This window comes from Anticarsia gemmatalis, chromosome 17 (genome assembly GCF_050436995.1).
Source record: "Anticarsia gemmatalis isolate Benzon Research Colony breed Stoneville strain chromosome 17, ilAntGemm2 primary, whole genome shotgun sequence".
Lineage (NCBI taxonomy): Eukaryota > Metazoa > Arthropoda > Insecta > Lepidoptera > Erebidae > Anticarsia > Anticarsia gemmatalis.
In genome coordinates, this window is record NC_134761.1 from 9,385,308 (window position 1) to 9,409,275 (window position 23,968).

Below are 23,968 nucleotides of genomic sequence, written 5' to 3' on the forward strand. Positions count from 1 at the left end.
CAGCTTTGATCATAATAAGGAGTGACAATTTAATATTCGATATTTTGGAAAAGGCACGTATTTAAATCATGAAGAGCTTTTTGTATCACTCCAGAGAGAGCTGAATCATGCTCAAATTTGACATAACGAGGCACAAGGTATCCCCTTTCAAGCAATAAAGATGCATCACTTTAACGCCCTAGAGACGTATAAATATTTACAAGTTTAAACGTTGAACGTCACCTAAATACACATCAAAGTGGAAGAGAAGCAAGGATTTAATGTTATAGGAGATGACGATGGACGTTTTCCAATAAAACACACAAACGACACTGTGTCTGACAATGCTGTGTGTGACAGGAGAGGAGATCTAAGTGCTATCTGTCAAGCTATAGACACGGTTATTGTGTTCAGTTTTGAACGATTGTACTAAAATTCCTTGATTTTAAGAGCGTTTTTTAAAGTCAGCAAACCAAATTTTGGACTATTCTTACATATTTCATATAAATGATCTCACTAGGTACCTATAAAAATAAACTTCATATAAAGGGAGATATCTATTCCGATTATGATAAGCTGTTTTATTCTAAAGAGCGAGTTAAAGGGCCACGGAAATTCATATAAAGAGAGTAGCTCTAGTTTTTAAATCAGTGAATTTTGCGGGATTATTTTTTGTAGAGCAATAAGTGCACATTATACACATGTATTCACGCATGATGTGAAGGAAGTACGTGACGAAATATTAAAAATAATATCTCTAAAGTATTTTAATAACAAAGGCATTCGTACCGAACAGTTTCCGATCACGTTTGCGATTTTAATACAAAAAGAATAAGACCGGCTTACGTGATTCAATTGCGTTATTTTATGTTAATATTTTTATGAGACACTTTACACATAATAAAGATCATTTGGATGTCTCTTCTCCTGTTTTGCATTTTATTACGTTTACGGGAGGTCTTAGATTCCAGGAATATGATGTTTATTCTAATATTATTGGTATAGGATGTTATTTGAAGAATGTGTAGTTGAATCTTGAATTCTAGATTACAACACGACCACCTATAATTAATGCTAGCATTATTATAAAGAAGCAAATTTTGTTCTAAATGAAATCTCAAAAACTATTGAATAGATTTTAAAAGAATGTGATAAAAAGCCTAACTCACGTTCTGGGAAAGGGGTTTAACGACGACATCATTTTACAAAGCCGGTAGCGGAAGCTATTCATTTCAAAGTTTAAAATACTGACCACATAAAAATAACAAAACATTTTAACCACAAAATTAAAAAACAAATTCAAACATAATGAACAAATTAAAACCACACGGCAACAAAAAGCAAACAATCTGTCACTCGTTCTCAATTAAACTCAAATCCGTATATGACAAACACTGTCGTGATGCGCCTGCGCCACGTCACACGTCATCAGTCAAGCGAAGCCGTTCCACCCTCGTTTGTATTAACCCTTTTGTCGTTACTTATACGAGTTTTAGTTATTTTGTAACTGAATTGTATTCTAATTATACGGTGGTGTAAAAATATGGGCTATTTTATTTAGTGAAAATAAAGGGTTGGGTTACACTTTTGGGTTGTGTAAGAAGGGCGCTACATAGTTGTATTAAAGGTGAGTGCAGCAGTACTTTAAAGGGTCTGTTGAAGGTCAGTCTCGGTAGTGGTCAGTTAATAATTTTACATTACCAATTTGACGAGTCATATCTAAATTTTATTGATAATACCCATCATCTGATAACTCATATCAAAGGTTGTCGGACGGTTTAAACACCTTTGACATTAGGTTAACACGCAAGAAAGAAAGTTGCAATTAGTATCAATATAATGCACTAGCTGACCCGCGCAACTTCGCTTGCGTCACATAAGAGAGAATGGAACAAAATTTTCCCCGTTTTTGTAACATTTTGTATTGCTACTCTGCTCCTATTGGTCATAGCGTGATGATGTATAGCCTATAGCCTTCCTCGATAAATGGACTATCTAACACTGAAATAATTTTTCAAATCGGACCAGTAGTTCCTGAGATTAGCGCGTTCAAACAAACAAACAAACAAACAATCAAACAAACAAACAAACTCTTCAGCTTTATAATATTAGTATAGATTATCAACAAAACTTTAATTTATTTTAGACAAAGCGAAGCGCATCGATAATACATTATCAAGGTACAATATATCGATAAAAATTAATCAATGACTTAAATATTCAACAGCCAACTCGATAATATCTTCCCACGGCGTGGTCTAGATTAAAAGACATCATCAAAATGTATAACGGCCCATCACTAATGATTTATGTCCCAATAAATCGATTAAGGAAATAAACATCTCAACCGAAATGATTGATTGTAACAAATCATTTTGTAGATAAAGTTTATTAAAATATCGGTTATGATCTATAGTGTTTAAGTGTTTAACCAGACGTTTGACGACGTTCGTACCGTTGTATTACTTGTAGTAGTATTCAAGTTGCTATCATTGCGTACGGAAACTGTAGAATTAGTTTCCAGTCAGACCAAATATTGGTGACATGCACTAATGTCCTGTTGTTTCATGTACATGCACAACTTTTCTTCCGAGTAATACTTTGTAGAGGGTACCAAGAAATCTTAGTGCCAAAGTTATTGAAAAAGATTACCACTTCATTCTTGCCCAAATTGTTGTGAGGAACTAGTATATTGTTGCGTTATGTTAGAATTTATAATCACAAGATAAACTCTAAAATATAATAAACTAACGCAAGGATCAGTATTACATTTTTTTTTTACGAAATACGCCCTTGCTAGACATTGATCTAAAGACTAGTTCTAAATTATAGACCTGTTCTTAAACACAGCCATATTAATACAAGCTCCGTAGTTTGCGTTCAACCAATAAGTCAAAATCACACGGCTAAGCGTGAAGTGCGAGCCCGTATGAAAATTATTTATACACATACGACTGTACTTAAACGTGAAATATACGGGCATTAAATTGTACCGTTACCGCAGAACGAGTTAGTTATAATGGCTTGTGTTGTATTTTCGCTAATACGCGCATTTCTGCTAATACGTTTAAGTTGCGTGAAAATAGAAGCTTAGAATAACGGTGGGTTGCTTACGCTGGTTGTATAATGTATATACATACTAGAATAATATACTAAGAATACGCGAAGTAAACACTATTTGACAACATTTGCATGTTTGCAAAAAAAAAAGTTTAAATTATTGTTATTAGATCATCAAAAAAAGATAAGTATTCGGGAAAAGAGTAATACAACATCTTCAATTATTGTAGGTACATTTTAAAAAGGGGAATATTTCTAATGGATCGAGTCACAAATACATAGAAGCTAGTTCTAGATAAAAAATGTGAATGGCAAGTCTAAGTTCAATGTCAAACTTTTAATATTAATCAAGAAAATATGCATAAGAAACCTGTTCACAGATTTTATTACGAGTTAAAATGCATCATATAGTCTTGTTTCTAATCATCATTCAGATATAAACATAATGCAGTTTTATTGCCACCTACGAAAACAGCTTTAATTAAATGTACAAAATAATGATTATAATTATTGATATCTCATAAATTTTACATCTTAATCGGGAGTCATTACGACTTTTATCTTTGCTTTCTCACGTTCTAATCAAATATTATAAAAATGCAAATGAAATAGTAGTTCAATAAAAATATTAACATTTCATCACAAGCAAATTTCATAGGACCAGTAACCGGTGGCCCTGCATGACAAGATGTATGGATGTAAATGAAGCAAGGGAAGTTTGTTATATCATCGCAATTACCATTCTTTAGTCTCTGACTACCGCTGTGCGAATAAAGTGTGATTTTATGTATTTAATAAAAAATTGCATTAATTTATTTGTTTTATGAATCTCCAAAGAAGGATACACCATACATCTAAATACATACATAATCACTGCATTAGTAAATAAGTTCTAAATGATATGAACCGATTTATCTATACGACGGGTTTCGGCCATAGCGACCAGAAATTAGATATTGAAAGCACTAAATTACTGCAATTTAGTGACGAAGTTAGGACTTTCAACAGATCTTTTATACATACTAACAACACTAAACACAAAGTAATTTGTAAGTAATTAAAGAATTCACTTCTCTGGACAAACTACAAAGGGCTCCAAGCGTCACAAGTTAATTGTAATGTACCGCCACGGGCTCGCACCTAATAATCCACCGTATATTTCCACAAACTGACATCTTAGAACCACCCAGACCGTAAAACGTCGTACAAGAGTGCAAGGTAAATATAGAAACGACAGAATAGCTCACTTATTCATTTAAATTATACAGGGATTTTCAGCTGAACTAAAATATACTAAATTATACTATATTATACTAAATACTTTAGTAACACAATATGTTAGTCAAAGTTATTGACTTGTGATAAGCCTCGACACGATTTGTGATCGTCTTTTCATCCCGATTTATTCGACTTTCAGTTTGTCGTGTAAATATTCCTGAGGATTGATGTTTCTGATGTAGGATTGGTTTATTGATGTTTATAAGACCACACAAGTGGAAAGGTATAAAGAATATTATTGAGAACCGTCTGTGTTCAGCGATGTTTGTTTATGTGTGTTTGATAATTTTGAGAAGTAATCATGTCTCAATTTCAAGCTCTTAGCGTAGAATTTAGCTTCTGAAAATTTGTTCCAAATAGGCCAACGAAATAAAATTTGACAAAAAGTTGGAGCTCAAATATTACAATAATTAATTATGTTAAGAAGAAAACTTTACTATGGTCTAGCTTTTTAACTATAGACATAAAGATCCTATTAAAAACAGTAATATAAGTATTAAATTACAACGAATAAAAAGTAGAAAAAGTACATCACGTATACGTTATTACAGTTTGACCTCTAACAGGTGAATTGGTGACTTCCAATAAAAACCCGGCACGCGCTAATTCCATTGTCGGAATTTGACTGAACGCTTCTTTCCGAGAATCGGCTTGTCATATCTTGCATCATAAGTTATGTTCAAACGAACACATTCTTAAATGATAAATAGGTACCTACCTTCATTATACATTGGTAACAAGATACGTATGATTATTAATTAATGAGAAGGTATGCTTAATATTTTTGAGTTTTTTTGACAACTCGCGTTTAAGGTTTAATATTGCGTCGCGGGGTCTTTTACAAGCATACAAAAATTTATGCTGTATTACCGATTTTTCTACAAACGTAATATGTCCCTGTTAAAGGAAAACGGGAATAAAATAAAATAAATAAAAAAAAAACAATAAATGAATAGGTAAGTATGGACTGCAATCAGATTGTGGATCAAATAATTACTTGTTACATGTGGGCATCAAACCCCGGGCCTTGATCTGGGGCGCAGTGCTAGTCACCACTTTACTTACAAGTCAAAAAATATTACACTTACATAAAGAATATATAACAACTAGATCTTTAACTGAACGTCCTGTAGGATGACCTAACAATATCAAATAATAGATAGACATATCAAGATACAGTGTGTGTATATTGTATAATTCGTTTGACCTCCGAGCTCTGTTGCTTATCTCATTAGACCTATACGTCTCTGAGTCTAGCCTCTATTGAACGAGTATCGGCTTACTTTTGATGTCGCGAATGTCAAGATAGGTCTTTATTAATGTTTCATTAAGTAATTGCTTAGTTATTAATTACGTTAATGATAGTAGTATAGCGTTTTACAGTTCGATTTTTGGATAAAGTGAGTGTACTTTTAAGCTCAGAACTCAATTTTTAAAAATATTATTTCCGAGGTAAATATATCGCGGTATCCTTAGGTATACTGTGGCATTCTTAAGCATGCCAAGACATCCTTGTAGCTCTAAGTTAACGCCAGAAGTCAAGCGCCGTCTACTTCGTCATCCCAAAAACTGCTTAAGCATCCCGAGAAATGCCGAACTATGCCAACAAGGCATGCCTATGTTTAGAAGGACGCCGTTTTTTATAAACATAATGTCACTACCACTCTATTATGGTCAACTCTATCCTGACTGCAGACGTCTATTCAATACAAAGTTTGGTTTTGCTAGTAATCAAAACGAAACTATATAAATATTAAGGCATAATCCTATATGGAATCAAAAATCTCTTGTCATGCTATGCCGCAAATTAATAGGAACCAGGGGCTACGCTTCTGGATTCTTTGGCATGCCGTAACGAACCGTGCACATTAGATTTACTGCATACCACGGAATAGGAGTACAGCAGCACATTGTAACAGCTAAACTTTTAATAGTTGGGTGGCAGCGATAAACGATTTTATAGAGGAACAATAAACCTAGTACATTTACACGATTTCCTACGTTCTTAGCCCATACTTAATAGCTCGAGTAGCAATTTGCTAGTTCGCTGCTTACGAACGCGATAATTAGGTGTTTCCTCAATTGAAACTGCCTGTGTGGTACGCCTTGCTTTAGCTTGGATTACAGTAAGTCTAGTTGGCTGATTTACCTACTGTTATGTAGTTTGATTGTTAGATTAGAAGAAGTACTTTTACGTCGAAAATTTCGTGTTTTAGATTTACTTGCACGGAAATATGTTTATAGGAAAAACTAGATTATAACCTAAGTATTTACTTATTTTAGTCGAAAAAAATATGGTACTTATTTTGTGCAAAAATCGATTACCTCCTAAAGGACTGAAATTTTAGATCAGGTAGTTTATAACCTAAATACATACAATATTCTAATAACCCAAGAAATCTTTTCTAGCGGACAAATTCGCGGTCGGAAGCTAGTATTCAAATAAGCTATATTCGATAAAACCGTTTACTCATTTAACTAGGTACAAACATACAGTAACAACAATGTATACATATTAAACATGAACGAAGCCAAAACAGGCAAAAACAAGTAAGTTATTCATAAAAGACGCTATTAATGAAAACATCACACAGACATTGCAAGATGTACACTAGTACAGTCCGCAAGATAAACAGCTGAACTCATACATAGTTCTAAAAATCTTTTGAAAATTATGGTGTGGACCAGTTTGGTACACTCTCTTAAAACTCAATCTATACTAATCTATACTAATATTATCTATACTAATATTATAAAGCTGAAGAGTTTGTTTGTTTGTTTGAACGCGCTAATCTCAGGAACTACTGGTCCGATTTGAAAAATTATTTCAGTGTTAGATAGCCTATTTATCGAGGAAGGCTATAGGCTATATAACATCACGCTACGGTCATTAGGAGCGGAGTAGCAACGAAAAATGTTACGAAGACGGGGAAAATTTTGACCCATTCTCTTCAGTGACGCAAGCGAAGTTGCGCGGGTCAGCTAGTAATAAGTAATTTATTTGCAGTCTAAATGCATCTATACGTATAGAACCTTTACTGTCCCTTTTATGATCTACTGTCAAACATGAGACTACGTAATTATCTAAACAAGTTGCCGTTTTAACAGTCTATCAGAACATTATGCTAATAGAAGGCTATTATTGGCTTGTACTTATAAGTGTCCAATACATGGTCTAAAATAATAAATGATATGATTTTTGAAAGTGATACATAGAGTCGTACAGTGCCAAAGGTTGATTGATTTTATATTTCTTTGCTGACTGTACGTAGAGTATAAAGTTACCGCAGGGTGTTGACCACAGACCATAAAACATGCCCGCCGGCACCATAAATATCTATTCTCTCTATTTTACGGGTTTTCGTAATTATTTTACGAGTGAATGAAAATATCTTCGTTATAGTTGAGTGGTTTTTTTATCGTTCGCGCTAACTACTTCATATAAACTATTCGGTTAAAGTTAATTTTAAAGAGTTCGTACAGTGACGAGCAAAAATATGTACAGATAAAATTTCAAACCTAATGTTTACAATGCAGTGGCACTCACAACAATATTTAGCCAATAAATGGTGCAAAATCTTGCATTCAGAAAGTAAATGTGTGGTTTAAAATGTGAACGGGTTTACATATTTATGTTCAAGACTGTACTAAGATAGGCGTCATGCTGTGTCTCATCTAAGATGTTAATTAAAAATCGAAGTGAGTGCAATGCACGTTATTTATTGATCACATTTCGTTGCGATTCAATGAGTTTTGTAGATTACTTTCATACTTGTCAACTTATTACTTGTAACGTGCATCCAGGGAAATAAAGGCATAATTGGAATACAATAATTTTACTAGATGGCCATAAAGTTACGAATTGAGACCTATTTCGAAAAGGGCATATCTCACATTAAAAATACTTAAATCATTTGCCTTTTTAAATTACAGAAGGCTTTAAAGTCAACAAGTAACAGATACTCACAATATCAGTTTCACTACAATTTCCATACGTGAAAACGGTCACGTTCGACTCTTGCACGTGGAAGCCGATCAGAAAACAATGGAACTACCTCCCCTTGTTTGTTTAGTAACTTTGCACGTGAATGTAAAGTGTTAATGATTTTGATTTAATTGGCGACAGAGTGCGAATTCTTTAAAGTGATTTTAGTAAAGAAATACGTACGTCATTATTTAAAATTTACCCGATTTTTAGTACTGTGTGTGGTTTTAATCACTATTAGTTCTTCTTAGCGTAATATTAGTTAAAATATCAGCGACGGATACTGTTAGGCTCTTCGCTGTGAAGTTTTACAAGCGACACAGTTTTTTCGAGTGGATAAAGTAACATAATAAGAAGTAATTAAAAAACGGCGGAATAATTAACCACAGAACTCACATTTTCAGAATCACATTGTTATTAGCCAAAGATCAATTCATAACAATAACAATACATTATTAGACGAATCCTGTCTTATTTTAAACCGGCTACACTATCGTCGATTTCAATTTAAAAAATACACGTTGAAGTTTTAATAATAGAAATTGTGTGCGAGTATAAAATATCTAAAAATAACTTACATCAAAGAAATGCGGCCGCAACCTTCCTATAGTGTACTTCGCCACATCAGTCGTGAGCTGCTGACAGGCACAGCCGAAGAGGAACACCCCCACGACTTGATAGGCCTCCCAGACCCACGGGGGTATCTCTCTGCCGAGCACCTTGCGAGAGTAGTTGCTCACGTGGTCTCGGAGACGTATGAATTCTGTTAGACACATCTGTGGGAGAAGGAAAAAGATTATTAGTAATTGAAGATTGATTAATATTGGATATATGATGATATATTTTGAGAAGTAGGTAAAAAGCCTTTGACTAAGGGTAGTTAGATTGTTATTTAGATTATACATTTTTATAGAAGACAGATTCTTTGCAAGGCTATCGTTGTAAGATCGTATCGTTGAAAGGTTCTGTAGTAATGTTAAGGGAGATTTGCAATCGTATTAATATTGATCGTTCTCTACATTTAAATTTAGCAAAAACGTGATATTCTAAGTTGGTAAGCAGATAAAATTCCAATGAAACTAGAATAAAACTGAAACTCTTAAATCATTCATACGCATTAAATAGCGGCCGTAAACATTTGAACTGCTATTGATTATTCCTATAAGAACATTAAATTCAATGATAAAGTCATTCAACGTTGGTTCTTGGCTTCACCGACAAAGAACTGATATCTGAATCAATGCCAAGTTCAGAGGACAATCCTGAACATAATTATGTCAAGCGCAACTGGAAGCATAAGATTCGAATTGGGTGGTTTCTATGTGCGAATTTTACCCTTTAACCTGCATAAAGTTCGGCTCTCCTCTGCGCTTCTATATATAGACTTTTTCTTTAACCTTATCGACAAAGGACAGATTATACAAACAGAAAGGTGCAAAAGCATTAAAAGATCCGAGACATAGTAAAAAGCAAATCGCTACTGCCATTTAAATCGCATGTTTCTATAACATAAATACACCATCAAGTATCATAATTAAGAAAGAAATATAGCTTCCAATAAAACTTCACAAATGGAGACTGTACTACAAATTGTTACTTGAAACAGTGGATAGTTTTCACAGCGGGAGTATATTTATGTGGTTGTTACTTTATGGGTTTGTTCAGGGGTTGGGCTCGGACACATAAACTGTATCCAGTGGCTAATAGTGTAAAAACGCTATAGTACATTTCGCATATTTTTTAATTTAGTAGTAGTTTTTTTTTACCAAATTAATCTTGAGATTCAATATTTTTAATCATATTTTACTGTGCTACAAAAAAGAATGGATTTATTTTAATATAATCAATTGATTGATTAGTAGAAGTTAGTTTGGTATTATTATACTCGCATGCTACCATCTCATATCGTCCCATAAACGTCCCACACACCGTCGCTAAATAAAGCAGTATTTTTACGGTAAACTTGCCGTAAAAATTACGTTTATAGTTAAGATACCACACATATCCTTTTTGGCTGGTTACCGTACAAGTGTTAGGGTAGTGCGATACAAAAATTTACGTAGCATAAAAATATCAAGTAAAATTATTATGATAGTCAACCCTAAAATAAATTCTAGTTACATAATAGAATGAAACATTTAGATTCGAAAATAGGGTCACCACCCACATAATTTCCTCTATGACATCCGTTTCTATTTCGCACATAATTTATCAAATAATGAGTAATGAGTGAATAATTTATATTTGTACTAAATCTTATCAGTTATCAGTGTGTCTGTAGTTTATGTACTTTTGCTACTTATGTCCTTTATGTGTCAGTGTGTTTACTCTCTACTGAAGTATGTTGCCTTGTCTTGATTTGGGTTTTAACAGAAATTTACACAACTAATTATGGAGTTGTTTTTACTATACTATTCTATAGTTAAAATGATAACCATACTTTGTAAATAAACCATTTATTCGTTACACTATTTAATTATATCTGTTGCATTCAACACTATTTCTTTCAAATATAATTACAGAAACCCTCTATGTTAATAATAAAAGCTTGGTTAGCGGATTAACGAATAAATCTATACATGCACAATTAAGAAATAGCTATAGCAAAGTCTTTTACAAAACCATTACCTACCAATTGTAAAGTTAACTCTATCTACACAGTATAGAATTTATTCAGTTACAGTTTCAACATTACCCATAGTTGTAACCAGACAAGCCAATAGAAACGACAATAAACAAAAAAAGAAACAATTTCCTTAGAGAAAGCTAAGCTACAAAGTTACTTCTAGGTTATTATAAGTAATTATGTGTGCTATGATTATGCAGTGTTTCTCAGTAGCTGCGCCAGTTGCATTGTTTGCATACGCATTGTTACCGTACGGTACCGGCAGCAATCGCATCTTACCGGCCAAAGCGGTAATTACCGGTGAAAACGTGTCATAGTTGACTGCAGGTGTAGTCAACCTAATGTACGATAATGTAACAATTTACTTATTGAAATTTTACATATTTATATTGAATTATAGTCACCTTTAAATCATCGATGACTATGAGTCGATCATGAAGTGTCGGCTTTGATTGACAATTTGGGCGGTGTAACTGGGGTTATGAATTTTTGGTTTTTATATAACTTGTAACTATAATAAAGGGAAAGAAAATTCTCACTGGTATCAGAATTAATCACGTCTATGTTTCAATGCATTATATCATAGTAGCAATATAAATCTTATGTTTTCATACATTAAAGATAACCTGATAAGTAAAAAGAAGAGTGAGTGAGCTCTAAAAAAATACCTGTTCAGAGCTACTGAAGATTTCGTACAACAAAATAAACAATGTAGGAACATAAAAAATACCAACGCACATTAAAAAAACCCAGTCATGTATCAAATGACTCTGTTACAGCAAAGGTTGATGACGTATGATCTCAATCTTACTAATTTACTTCCACAGAAAAGTGACTAACATAATTGTAAGGTAGCTTATCACACTGATAAGAGTTTTTATAAGATTTTTAGTAGAAAATTGTTATGAATATGCATTGAATCATAAAGTAAACATTAGTGCAAGTTATAAATATGTAACAAGTGATGAATATAAGGAGTGGTGTGTCATTAAAATGTATTATTAGGTTTCGTTATGCACTTAAAGAACCCATTTATGGATATTACAAGGAATGATCTCACAATCCAGTTGGTTACAGGTCAAAATAGTATTCAGATGAGGCAATCATTTCTAATATTCTTGCTGTTTTCAAAGAGTATCTTATTGGGTACCTAGTTATATTATTTTTTTAAAAGACTTTGTATTGTCCTATTCTTATACATTTATAGGATATTGATGTTGGTATTGGTATAGAGTTTTTAAAAAGTTAAAAAGATAATCGCAAAACTGTAAACTGTAAACTGTATAAACATAATCACAAAACACAACTAGTTCCTGAACAACTTCTAATGGATAACATAAATGTTAGTCCCAACTGAAAATCAAAACAACGTTATTCTTAAAACAAACAGCAGCGCTGTAATAAGCTTTGAAATCTCTGCGTTAAATATTACCAATTATATTATCAAACCAAAACAATAGTCTTACAAAATGAATTGTTTCACTCGGGAACCTAACCCAACATCACCACTCCGCTATCAAAACAGCAATCAAAACCAGACTACCCACTAAAGTAACCAAACCGTAACCGATACAGTAATGGAAGTCAATAACAAACGTTATGTAAGTAACAGATGGTTGTATCAAGGGCGAGAATTGTACTCGTAAACAAACGTGACTCATGAACTTGACGTACCTTGACCGTAGAGCGTTTGAGATCATAGCGGTCTACTTGGGGAAAGATTTTCTTTCTATAACCATTTGATTTGTAACCACACGTCTTTTCTATGGCTTTTTTATACACAGTATCTGATTTCTGGGTTAAGCAAGTTTAGCGCGGTTACTCTCTAGATGGGTGACCGGCTGGCCGCTAAAGTGGTATTTGATGGACATTTCCGTTTGGAATACATGTAAAAATTTGGTCCTGGTTGTTTTCAATGAAGATGACGGCCGTTAAACCATGTCAAGGGCCTTCGGCTTGAACAACTTTGACACTAGGTTAACCACTATCCATACGATAAGAAGCCATGACAATGATCTTCGACTTCCACAACTTTGACACTAAGTTGACCACTAAGCATCAGCAAACCCGGATAAAGGCAGGTTGGGTCGCTAGTTTTCTAATAAAATAACCTCTTATACTCGCATAATTATTGTACTCTTATGCTAAACGTTGAAGAACCTTGTTTGCACAAGTTATCTGAGACACCATTAGCACCCCATTAGTGCCCATTTACACGTTATCTTTCTCTTTCTAACGCGGCACTTTTGTTTTGTGTTTAGACACTTTTATGACAAAGAAGTTGTGTAGTACAGTGTATCTATAACAGTGAATGAACTTAATGTGAAGCGCATTTTGAGCAATTTGGAGAACTTACGGGTTATCAAGCAGTTGTACAGTCGATTATCAAATACATCATATGTTAATGCTTCTCTTTACTTTTGGCTAGAGATCAAACTGATGTCCAATTTATTCGCCACTTGAAGGTTAAGTTTAATTCTTAAGGTTTGGGACCAAATCTTATTATATACTCGAAGATATTTAGCTTTAGTGTGTAAGTATCGAAGGTCCAGGCTTCGACCAATGACAGCATATTTATTACGTTGACTGTTCTCTCTACATAATTAAAATACAACATACCATTTGACTAGTTCTTCTGTACAAAGTGTACTCTGTAAACAAACAGATAATAGCACTACTCAAAGGTTTAGACGCAATACATCAGCCGTCTCGGTAAAAGGTTCTTGCGATACACGTAATGGAGCAAAAACCCGTCGCGTTATCGATCTGTGAAAAATAGGCAGTACGTCTAATGCGTTGCAATCTGAAATATTACCCAATACAACTTAGAAATGGCTGGAGAAAACTGATAAAAGCTAAGTTGCCATTTGCCACTTAAATATACTTGTTAAGATCGTTAGCGATATTTAATTGCAATCATTTCGTGCTGAGGTTAATCCAATGTCAGTCCCTTCGATTTGCAATAATTCTCACATAGTTATCTGGTTAGCTAATCGTTTATGACATAAATCTGTTTGTATGAAATGAACCTCGGTAATATCGATTAGAATCAATTTTCGATCGATATTTCATTTTGTAAAGAACTCTTGCTCAGTAAAGAGAACTTTTCTTTTCCACCAAGAACGAAAAGACCAAAAGGATTTCATCCTAATACTGGGCAGCTTTAAAATGTTTGTCTAAAGCCGGACATCGTTTGCGTGATTCAATATCTAACTTATTGAAAGACAAAGAAACGATACAACACAAAAACAATAGGAAGTACTTTCTCCAACGTGAAAACGATCAATAAATCGCTGTGACGTACATACGTGTATAGTTCAGTGTTTAGTAGAGCGGCAGAGGTATGCGTCTACTGGGAACCGCGCTAATGTGGGTAAATAACTCTTAATGAGCCATGGCTACTTTATTACGACGATTATGATAAGTGCTTTATGGTATCAGCTAGACTTTCATCAGATAATGTGATGATGATCTGAGATAGCCATCTGTTAACTTTGATAGATTATCCGCCGTTCGACTAATCCTTAAAAAAGATTGATAATCGACTGATGTTTTGGAAGTAATTGCTCAACGATGAATGGGTTATAAAAGCAAAATGAATGACAGTGCTTACATATAGTAAGTAAAGAATGGTTAGATAGAGCATTAAGAACGACTATCAGACTATTTAATTCGCAAATTAGTCGAATTCTATTGACTTGATATGTCTGCAAGTAGAGCAGTCGACAGTAGTCAATGATTCATCATATCGTCTATTATCATCGTCATCTGATTTACAGAATTATATCATCGTCCGTATGTTGGTCAAGTTATAATTTCAACCAATTGTAGTGATTGGAGTAATGGGTTGTTTATTTGTGGTATTGTAAGCATTTAGGTCAAGTGTTTGACAACTATAATGAGACGAACAAACTTGTATAGGTACTCTAAGTTTGCTTCATGGAGCCTAAAATTTAATTGTTCATAGCCCTAAGGTCCTTCGTACTTAAGTCTTCGATACTCAACGATTTTAGTGCTCAAGCGACATGGATGTAACATAAATTCATAGAGGGAACCTGTCACTTATACAAACGTATGTAAGTTTGTCAGTTAAAAGATTATATCATCTTCAGCAAAAAATACTACTCATTTATCAGAAATCGGTCATAAATTCATACGTGATAGGACTCAACTGTTGAAGCATGGGTTTCCCCCATATGCAAATCAAGATACGTAAATTCGATAAGAACAGTGTTTGCATCGCATGTATAATTTGACTCGTGACCTGTTTGTTATGGACCCTTCAAATGACAGTGGACTGACGTCACCAAGTTATCTGATTCAGAGTGAAATTTTAAAAGGTGTGATGGATTTGCGAATAATAATAGTGTCATTGTCCCTACCATCCTAGATGGCGGTAAATTGGCAGTTTTAACAATATCTAAATATATATAACTCAAAGAGGACTGACAGACTGGCTGACATAGTGATCTATCAACGCACAGCACAAACCATTGCATGGGCTCAAAGGAGATCATCCATATTGTTTTTTTTTTTAAAGTAGCCAGCCGGCAAAAAATAATTTCTATGATAAATCATTGATGATGTAAGGAGCTACTACCAACACACCTTGGTAGTCCCCTAATGTCCCTAGATTTAGTTTTGAGTTTGTTTATCCACCAGTCTGTCATGCTTTCACGCCTATACTGCTGAACTAATTAAGATAAAATTCGGCTGCGTGATCCAACACAATTGTATCTTGAGGCAAAAAAGTAATGCGTTACAAAGATAATAATTAATACGTGTTTGCTTCAACATGTTCCATAATGTATCGTATATTGTGAAGACATTGTTCTAAAGTGTACACGTGTATAGACTTCTCTGTACGAAGATAAATTCACTAGTAACACGCTAACGGTTAACTCGGTAATACACACGGCATTGCTTGCGTACCAACTTTATTTTATTTTCTTAGGCAACGTTTAAGCTAAGGTACATTTCATCAAAATTAAATTATTGCAGACTATCTTATGCATTTAAATATCACAGCGTAACTTTTATGATGTAAATATGTTAAGTCTAAATCCATGACAAATATCATCAAAATCAATACAGTAATTTAACTGTTAAAGTGTAACACACAGACTTGCGTATTTACAATATTAGTATGGATACAACAAATTATTTTCACAGCAATTACCCTACATATGTGTTTGTTTGTACAATTAGCATATATTACATACTCTTACGAGTTATTACTGAACGCTTTTTTATTTGTTTACGATGTTCGCAAAGAATAATAAACCGCACGTTTGTAAAGCTGTCTTAATATACGATATTGCGGTCTATTATTGTAAATAGACGTCGGTTATAAATAGTTTAGCATTATTCTGTAACACGTTGCAGTGCTATTTATAACTTCTTCGACTGAAAAATATTGACCGCATACAATAAATTCATCTGTGCAGTGAATGAGACCAAAAAAAGTGGAATAAGTTACAAAATATAGTTAAATTAAATAGAGTATTCTTCTATACAATTTATTTGCATGATGCGGCCCATATTATGTATGAGAATATGGTGCAGGGTAGACACGTTATAGTACAAAAATATTTGTTGTATTTTCTTATAAATTGTAAACGAAGCAGTGCCGAGACGGGTATTTGATCAATTACCATTATAGTAGTACGACTATTTTCAAAATAATTCATGCTTTAAAATCTATACTAATACTAATATACTAATTACTAATAATATTATAAAGCTGAAGAGTTTGTTTGTTTGTTTGTTTGTTTGAACGCGCTAATCTCGGGAACTACTGGTCCGATTTGAAAAATTCTTTCAGTGTTAGATAGCCCATTTATCGAGGAAGGCTATAGGCTATATATCATCACGCTACGACCAATAGGAGCAGAGTAACAGGGAAAAATGTTACAAAAACGGGTTACTCTCTTATGTGACGCAAGCGAAGTTGCGCAGGTCAGCTAGTAAAATATATTTTCAAACTCGAATATATGATGTGTATCAGAATCCATCCAATGTTTATTTATAAATGCCGTGTTAAAATAGCGTGTATGCAAAACACGAAACAGTGGGAGAGAATCGCATAAATTGGCATGCATCGTGCATTGATGCGTCGACCCCAGATTCGGTTTTTGTATCGAATACCTACGAAGCAATGGACCAAAAGACGAACGTGAGATGAAAAGACACGCTTTCTTTGTGTTGCGGAGTACGGGGACTAGTGATGTATCAATGTATCATTTAGTTTAATGTAGGAGATAGTGTCGTAGTGAGATACAAAGTATGCAGTGTGAGTTATGATATTGCAATATAATTGTTATTTTATATTGTTTGTCTTTGAAGTTATTGAAAATTGATTTATTGCTTTTGTTGTGTACAACGCCTGTAAAGCTTGTATGAACTTATGGCGAAATCTTAGTACAGTTTCCGGCTCTCTTATTTCACAATAAGCTAAGGCCAATATCATTCTCTTAAACAATAGTTATTGACATTGGAACAACATAATATATTATGTGCGCTTAGAGGTTTTATACAAATAAATATTATTTTCCCATATTGTCACTGTCACGCGTTGCTAACATAACGATAGATTTTCACAAACATTTTCATCAAGGTTTATATTCATTCCGTTTCGTATTAAGTCTCTGAATTTATTTCCTCGACATGTATTAAAAATAAATTTCAGTAGCGATGGCTACTTAAGATAGCCTTTAATCCTTTTAATCATCTTCAGGTCTAATTAAAATAAAATTTTATCGCATCAGAAATAACCCAGATTAACATTTTTTAGCTACACGACGACTCTTCTACATTTATTAACATGATTGGATTTGCTAATAAAATAAGTAGAAGAAGCTTAATTTTTACAAAGTGAAAAGTAAAATAAAGATGTATGCATATTCGAGCCTTTACTCTTTACAGAGTATCGCGTTTTTATAAGAAAGAAAGGGTTTTTTTTTTTAAGGTCATACTCTGATAGACGGCCTCCCTGGAATACTATACTACTACTATTGCATCTTGGACGTTTGATTCCCTCACAGAAAAAAAATCTGTACTATTTCTATTACCTAGTTGTATCAGGTTTAACCAGATTTTGTCCGTTTTTTGTAAGTTTTTCAAACTCCCTGCGACACTAAAGCAGTTAGTGCGGGAGCTGTCTTATGAGTTTCCATCAGTTGGGCCTTTTTATGCCTCGAATACTTTGTCAAATTTTATGATAAACACACTTTCATGAGTCCGTGTTGCGTTACATATAACCAATGTGTCCTCGCCTTTAAAAGCTTAATATATCGTTTATAAACATGCCCAGGAAATTGCAGGATTAGAACTGTAACTCGTTAGTTCCAATGTGGCCATAATTGTCTTTACGGTGTTATTTTATGGTGTGCGCTAAGAACGCAAACCAGAAAAGATTATTGACGCAATGGCATACTTTGAGGGCTTAGTTATTTCTGGACAAATACCTGTGCTGGTTAAGGTATTTTGACGAGGATTAGAAAGGAATATATTGTATCGGTTTTGAGTTGAAAATGTGACGATAGCAGAGTGAATGACGACCAAAATGACGACATAAGAAGGATTACTCTGGAACTACAAAATCGTGTTTGGAAAATGTTCCAATAAGGCTTAGGTAATATTGGAGTGATACAGTAAAGTAAGACTAGAATTTTATGGATCTTGCAACAATTTTTAAACGTTCTGGTAATTTGTTGGATCTTTGAAAATAAAATAATTTATACACCAAAACAAAACTGGAATTTATAAAGCAGAATCGAGATTGCACATTTCAACGAGCAATTCTGTCATTGTGTCAAAGATTTTCAAAATGTGAAATAAAAGTAGTATTTACTTTTTAAATAATGCATACGCTACTAAAGCTTTATTGTCACATCATCTTTTGTTTGAAATACACATCAAAAGCCGCAATTAATCGATGTCCGTCTTTGTATTTTGAAAATTATTGCACCATTTGCATTACCGGTGCATGTTCCTGTCATCGAGTTGAGGAAGAAAAATAAGGAAAACAGGCGTAAAGTATCAAAACAAATAAAATGACGGAAAAAACATCAAGGTAACATAACATCGTGATTCAAGACTTTCTTCTTAAGAAAAATTATGTGTTTGCAAAATGTAGGTAAAATGCAATTCATTGTAATGCAATTTGTAAAAAAAACCTACACTTTATTAACCAAACTATTTAAATGAAAAACAAAGTAACTCTATGTATCAAATGCTTTTGATGCCAAACAAAGTGGTGGTTAATTTTTAAATATAGGGCAAGAACATAGTATCGTTTTTAATTCAACATTCTACAACCAAAAGCTCAAGCAAATCAGTACTCGATATGCGAGTTGGTCTAAATCGATTTATCTTTTGATATGCGCTGCTCTTGCTTAATAAATGTTAAGAATGTTATCGATGTTTACAGGTTTATTTTCTCAATACAAATAGTAGAGACTATTTGTTTTGAGTTTTTTATCTTCACCAGCAGGCCTACAAAATAACAACAAAAGAATAATGTCCATTGAAGTGTCAATAACAAGAATACAAAACAAAGGTCTCTTCCTACCGGTTTATTTGGTTACAATCGATTCTGTTACGCAATGCTAACTGTAAAACTTGTAACATATTGACTAAATAAATAAGTATTTATTTTTTATTGCTCAGAAGCCATTATTTTTCATACTAGAATGTCCCGTCCTAAAACCGAGGCAGGCTTCTCACAACACATGTTAGTAATAGCTGACAGCACTTTTAGATTTAAGTACTTAAAAATGCGTTATGTTTTGATCTTCGAAGATTTTGGTGACAGATAATTTTCCCAGTTTTTAAACTACGTTTTAGAAAGACAATAGTGGTTCTCTATTTTTATAACCCATATTTTAGTAAAAATAAGCGCCATTTACGTCAGTCATTAGGGATGGGCTTTAATATACTGTGAATATCAAAGTGATGGTTATGCTGAAGCAAAAAGGTGAAGGACAGCCCTTGACGTTTTAAAAAAAAATGTCATAGTGTAGTTTAAGACGCGAAATGAAATAAGCTAAGTAAATAAATTGATTATATCTTTTGAAAAATATCACCGCCGACTTTTTATTATACAACCACAATATACAATTGTAACGGAGAATGTTATCTTATTTTATTTTGTAAACAGTTTTAGTCATTTATAAGTGCTTTAATTACAAGTAGTAATTACTATAGCCAAAAGTGAAGACTAAATAAAACCCACTTCATACTACCAATTTACACACACAATCATTACTTTAATACACGAACTTTCAATACATCATATCAACGTATACGCGCAACGGTTACTTCCGCATTATTGCAGCAGTTTGTATTGCAACATCACAACTAAACCAATTCACAGTACACGAACTGTTTGTTTGTCTGCACGCTTTTTCACTTAAACACTTTAAATTTAAACCACATGAAGTCAAATATAAGTATTTATGATGATAATATAAGTATTTATAAAGATAAACTGTTTGAAACGTGTGTTTGTTTGTTGTTGTATAAAAAGGTACTTGATAATAAAGTTAACCTTAAAACGCGTGTGACGTCATGATACACACCTATTTTGATGACGGGTATGAGGATATTAATGTAGTCTCCAAAGACCAATCTTATTAACTTAAAATGTTTTATACAATAAATTAACACGCAACGAAAGATAATATACGCAGTTACAGTCATTAATATGGGTGTTGGAAATCTACTCGCAGATACCATAACCGTATGTCCACTTTGATAAGAATTATCTTGAGAGGATCATCAAAGACACTAGAGGCACATATCAAATTTGACTACAAAAATGCTATTTTCGGCATAGAAGGTAACTTTAGTTATACGAAGACATTACTGAATATAACCATAAGGCTTTTGTAAACAGATGGAAAGAAACAAAGGCTCTGCAATATACCTATAGATACATAGATAATAATGCTTGCCTAATAAATAAGGCTTTAGTAATTCAGTAGTACACAATCATGCATATGTTAAAGTATGTAAAACTATACATCAAAGAGAACGCTATGTAGATAGTAAACTAATGAATATTAATGAATCTGACAGTGTTATTGTCATTGTTAGATGTGTAGATAAGACACTAGGTGTCGGGAAAACCATGAGTAACAATACTATAAGAAGACAATTGATATAAATTCAAATTAGATTTTGATATAAGTGCTGCTCAAACGAATTCTCCGAATCGTTTCTGCTTATTTGTTGGGATAATCTGAAAAAATGCTGAACCAAATTTTGATTTCTTCGCCAATAAATAAGTTAACTTTTACAGAGTTGGAAACATCGAAAAGAAACAGTACGGCTCGGGCCCTGATTTCGGAAAAAACAATGGCTACTGAGTTTTCTGACGATATCACAGTACATGTACACAGTTTCACAGTACAATACCTGTACAAGATACAAAATATGCATAAGGTGTGCTTTTCAGAGTCATACTATGATTAAAGATCAAATTGACACAGAAAAATAGTAAAATAATTGAATAACGAGAATAGCCTGAGACTCGATGACATATGCATAAAAAGTATGCATATAAAGTAAAATTCAATTTGTAAACATGTAAAACGACTATCTGATTGCATGATACAGATCTATTCATACATGTATATAAAACAAATTGCATGGACTTGATAAATTATTTATGCATGCATGCATTTTATATGCAGCGTAAAACCATCTACACTCTAACGCTTGAGGTGGTTTACGAAGATAATTGATTGATTCAAGTGTATATTTTTTCAATTAAATACAATTTATCGAATAGATATTTTATTTAGATATAAAACTAACAATTTATACTACACTATGCACATAAATAAAGACCTAGTTAAACCGCGAGTTAAACGTTTATTAGACCGCTAATTTTATTCTGTATTACCAGTAGTGGATAGCCTTTCATTAAATATATAAGATAGCAAATAAAAAATATGAAGATACGATAGAAAAACAGGTTGCAAATTTGGAAAGAATTTGGTATTCAGTGGAGCAGTATCTAGCTAACATTGTCCGTAATAAGAAAATTGCAAGCGTCTAAGCATGACCTAACGTTTCACCTGACTTGAACTATCAGGACTTAAAATTGATTCTAGGCTATCACGAATCTTACAACACACCAGACAAAGGATAGACGATCAATGAAGTTCCTATTAATACACGAACTAAGTGTCAAAGTTTTAAATCGGTCGGTATGCCCGCATGCTATATTTAGCGTCAATGCCGTCGCGACACAGTTTACTGGCCAACTGATTCCGATACAAGCAGAATAGCAGATGTAATACATGATAACATAGCTTTTTCCCATAGGCTTTTTGCGCAGTTCGTTGTAACTATGTGAAATGTCAAGATGCGCAATGAAGTAGCATGCAGTCATAGTACACACGCAAAACACGTATAGGGCAAGTTTTTCTACGTCTGGAAAGAAATCGACAAGTTTATCAAGTAGAAGATTTTTTTGTAAATATGCTGTCACTATTTGGCAGTTAGGTAATATTTTACTTATTCGTAACTCATTATAGTTATTACTTACGTTCCGGAATACATATACTACGCAGCTCTACCTAAACTCGGAGCTGAATCGTAGTGTTAAAATTCTAACGACTGCGCGTGCGCATAGTCGTCAACCGTTTTACACCTCAATGAATTATACACTAGGCCCTTCTTCATTAATTTATTCGTCATTTGTGAGAACCGCATAAAAAATGTGTTTAGTAGCTTTTGAGTAATAGCGAATGGAGGGACCGTCGCTCGTAGTAGAGGCAAGATGTCTTTAAATAGTATTCAAATGATTTTAGTTTATGAACATCTTTTAAACTTTATGACAGACTGTTTTCTACAGCTCGTATAATTTCTTCTGCGCAGTTACAAATTCCATAGGTGCTTTTCCCGTCTTCTACACTACTTACTTTGTTACCTTAAAATTACAAAAATATGTATAATGACTATTGCATTAGATTTCCTACGTTTTTGCTAGTATTGATAAAATATATAATAATATATTTTCTTCTATCCCAGGTATACCATAGCCCGTTAAAAACTGATAGAAATATCGCTCGATTTCAGACGTTTAAATTTAAAACTTTGTTTAGAACTTTCATTTCCCTACCTTCGCACCTTGCCAACAATTTTAACATGTTTTCCTACACCTAATAAATTTTGCCACGTTTTCAGTTTAGTATCAAGGGCGGGCCACATAAAATCTAATAGTGTAACATTTTGTCAATCAATAAATTAACGCAGATTTTTAATACATCCGCCATTGAGTCATCGAGGGCAGAATAAACCGTATTATTTTAATCTAGGACGGAAACTTTAAAATATTTTATAACGCCAATCGATTTTAGAAAAAAAAAATGTTGCTAATATTATAAATCCGAAAGTTTGTACGTGTGGATAAAATAGATATTTGTGAAATTTAATACACAGGATAGTTAACAACCTTTTATATTTAGTTAACACACGTTTTGTACCTCGGAATTGTTTCATGCGAAGTAACGGGCATAAACTAGTTGATTCACACTTTCTGCTCACTTACGCAATACACACTATGGTGTTCGCGAAGTCATAGAAAATTCGGGGATTCCCGAGTTAGTAGAATTAATCCGCATACTTGGTGAATCATATCTAAACGGTGATTTCGATGATTCCATTAAAGGTCGGTCACTGCCCCGCGGTTTGTAAGTTTGATAGAATGTACGACATGACTGCAAATGAATGCTTTTTTTAACTTTTCAAGTTGAAAAAAGCATTCATTTAGTTTTAAATATTGGTGAAACAAAATGAATATAATATTATTATATTATAATATTTAACAGTTTTATATGAAGTGTTTGTAACACCTTTACATAATAATAAATCTGGAGAGCAAGGCAAGGCAAGGTTTTCTTTTAATTTAAATAGAAAAAAAGAAACAAATATTTATCCAATCTTCTTAAAAATACACGATGTCGTACCGCTCGTACCGTCTTCAAAATCGTATATAGGTATACTCAGATCGCGATATATTAAAAAGG

General features: G+C 33.4%; 1 protein-coding gene across 1 annotated transcript in view; it reads right to left on the bottom strand.

Annotated features, from left to right (window-relative positions):
• Positions 1-23,968, bottom strand: part of LOC142979706 (putative phosphatidate phosphatase) — a 131,252-nt gene that overhangs the window by 38,056 nt on the left and 69,228 nt on the right. The window contains exon 3 of the mRNA XM_076124797.1: positions 8,881-9,078. Coding sequence (XP_075980912.1) covers positions 8,881-9,078 — 198 coding nt within the window. The remainder of the gene's footprint in view (positions 1-8,880; positions 9,079-23,968) is intronic.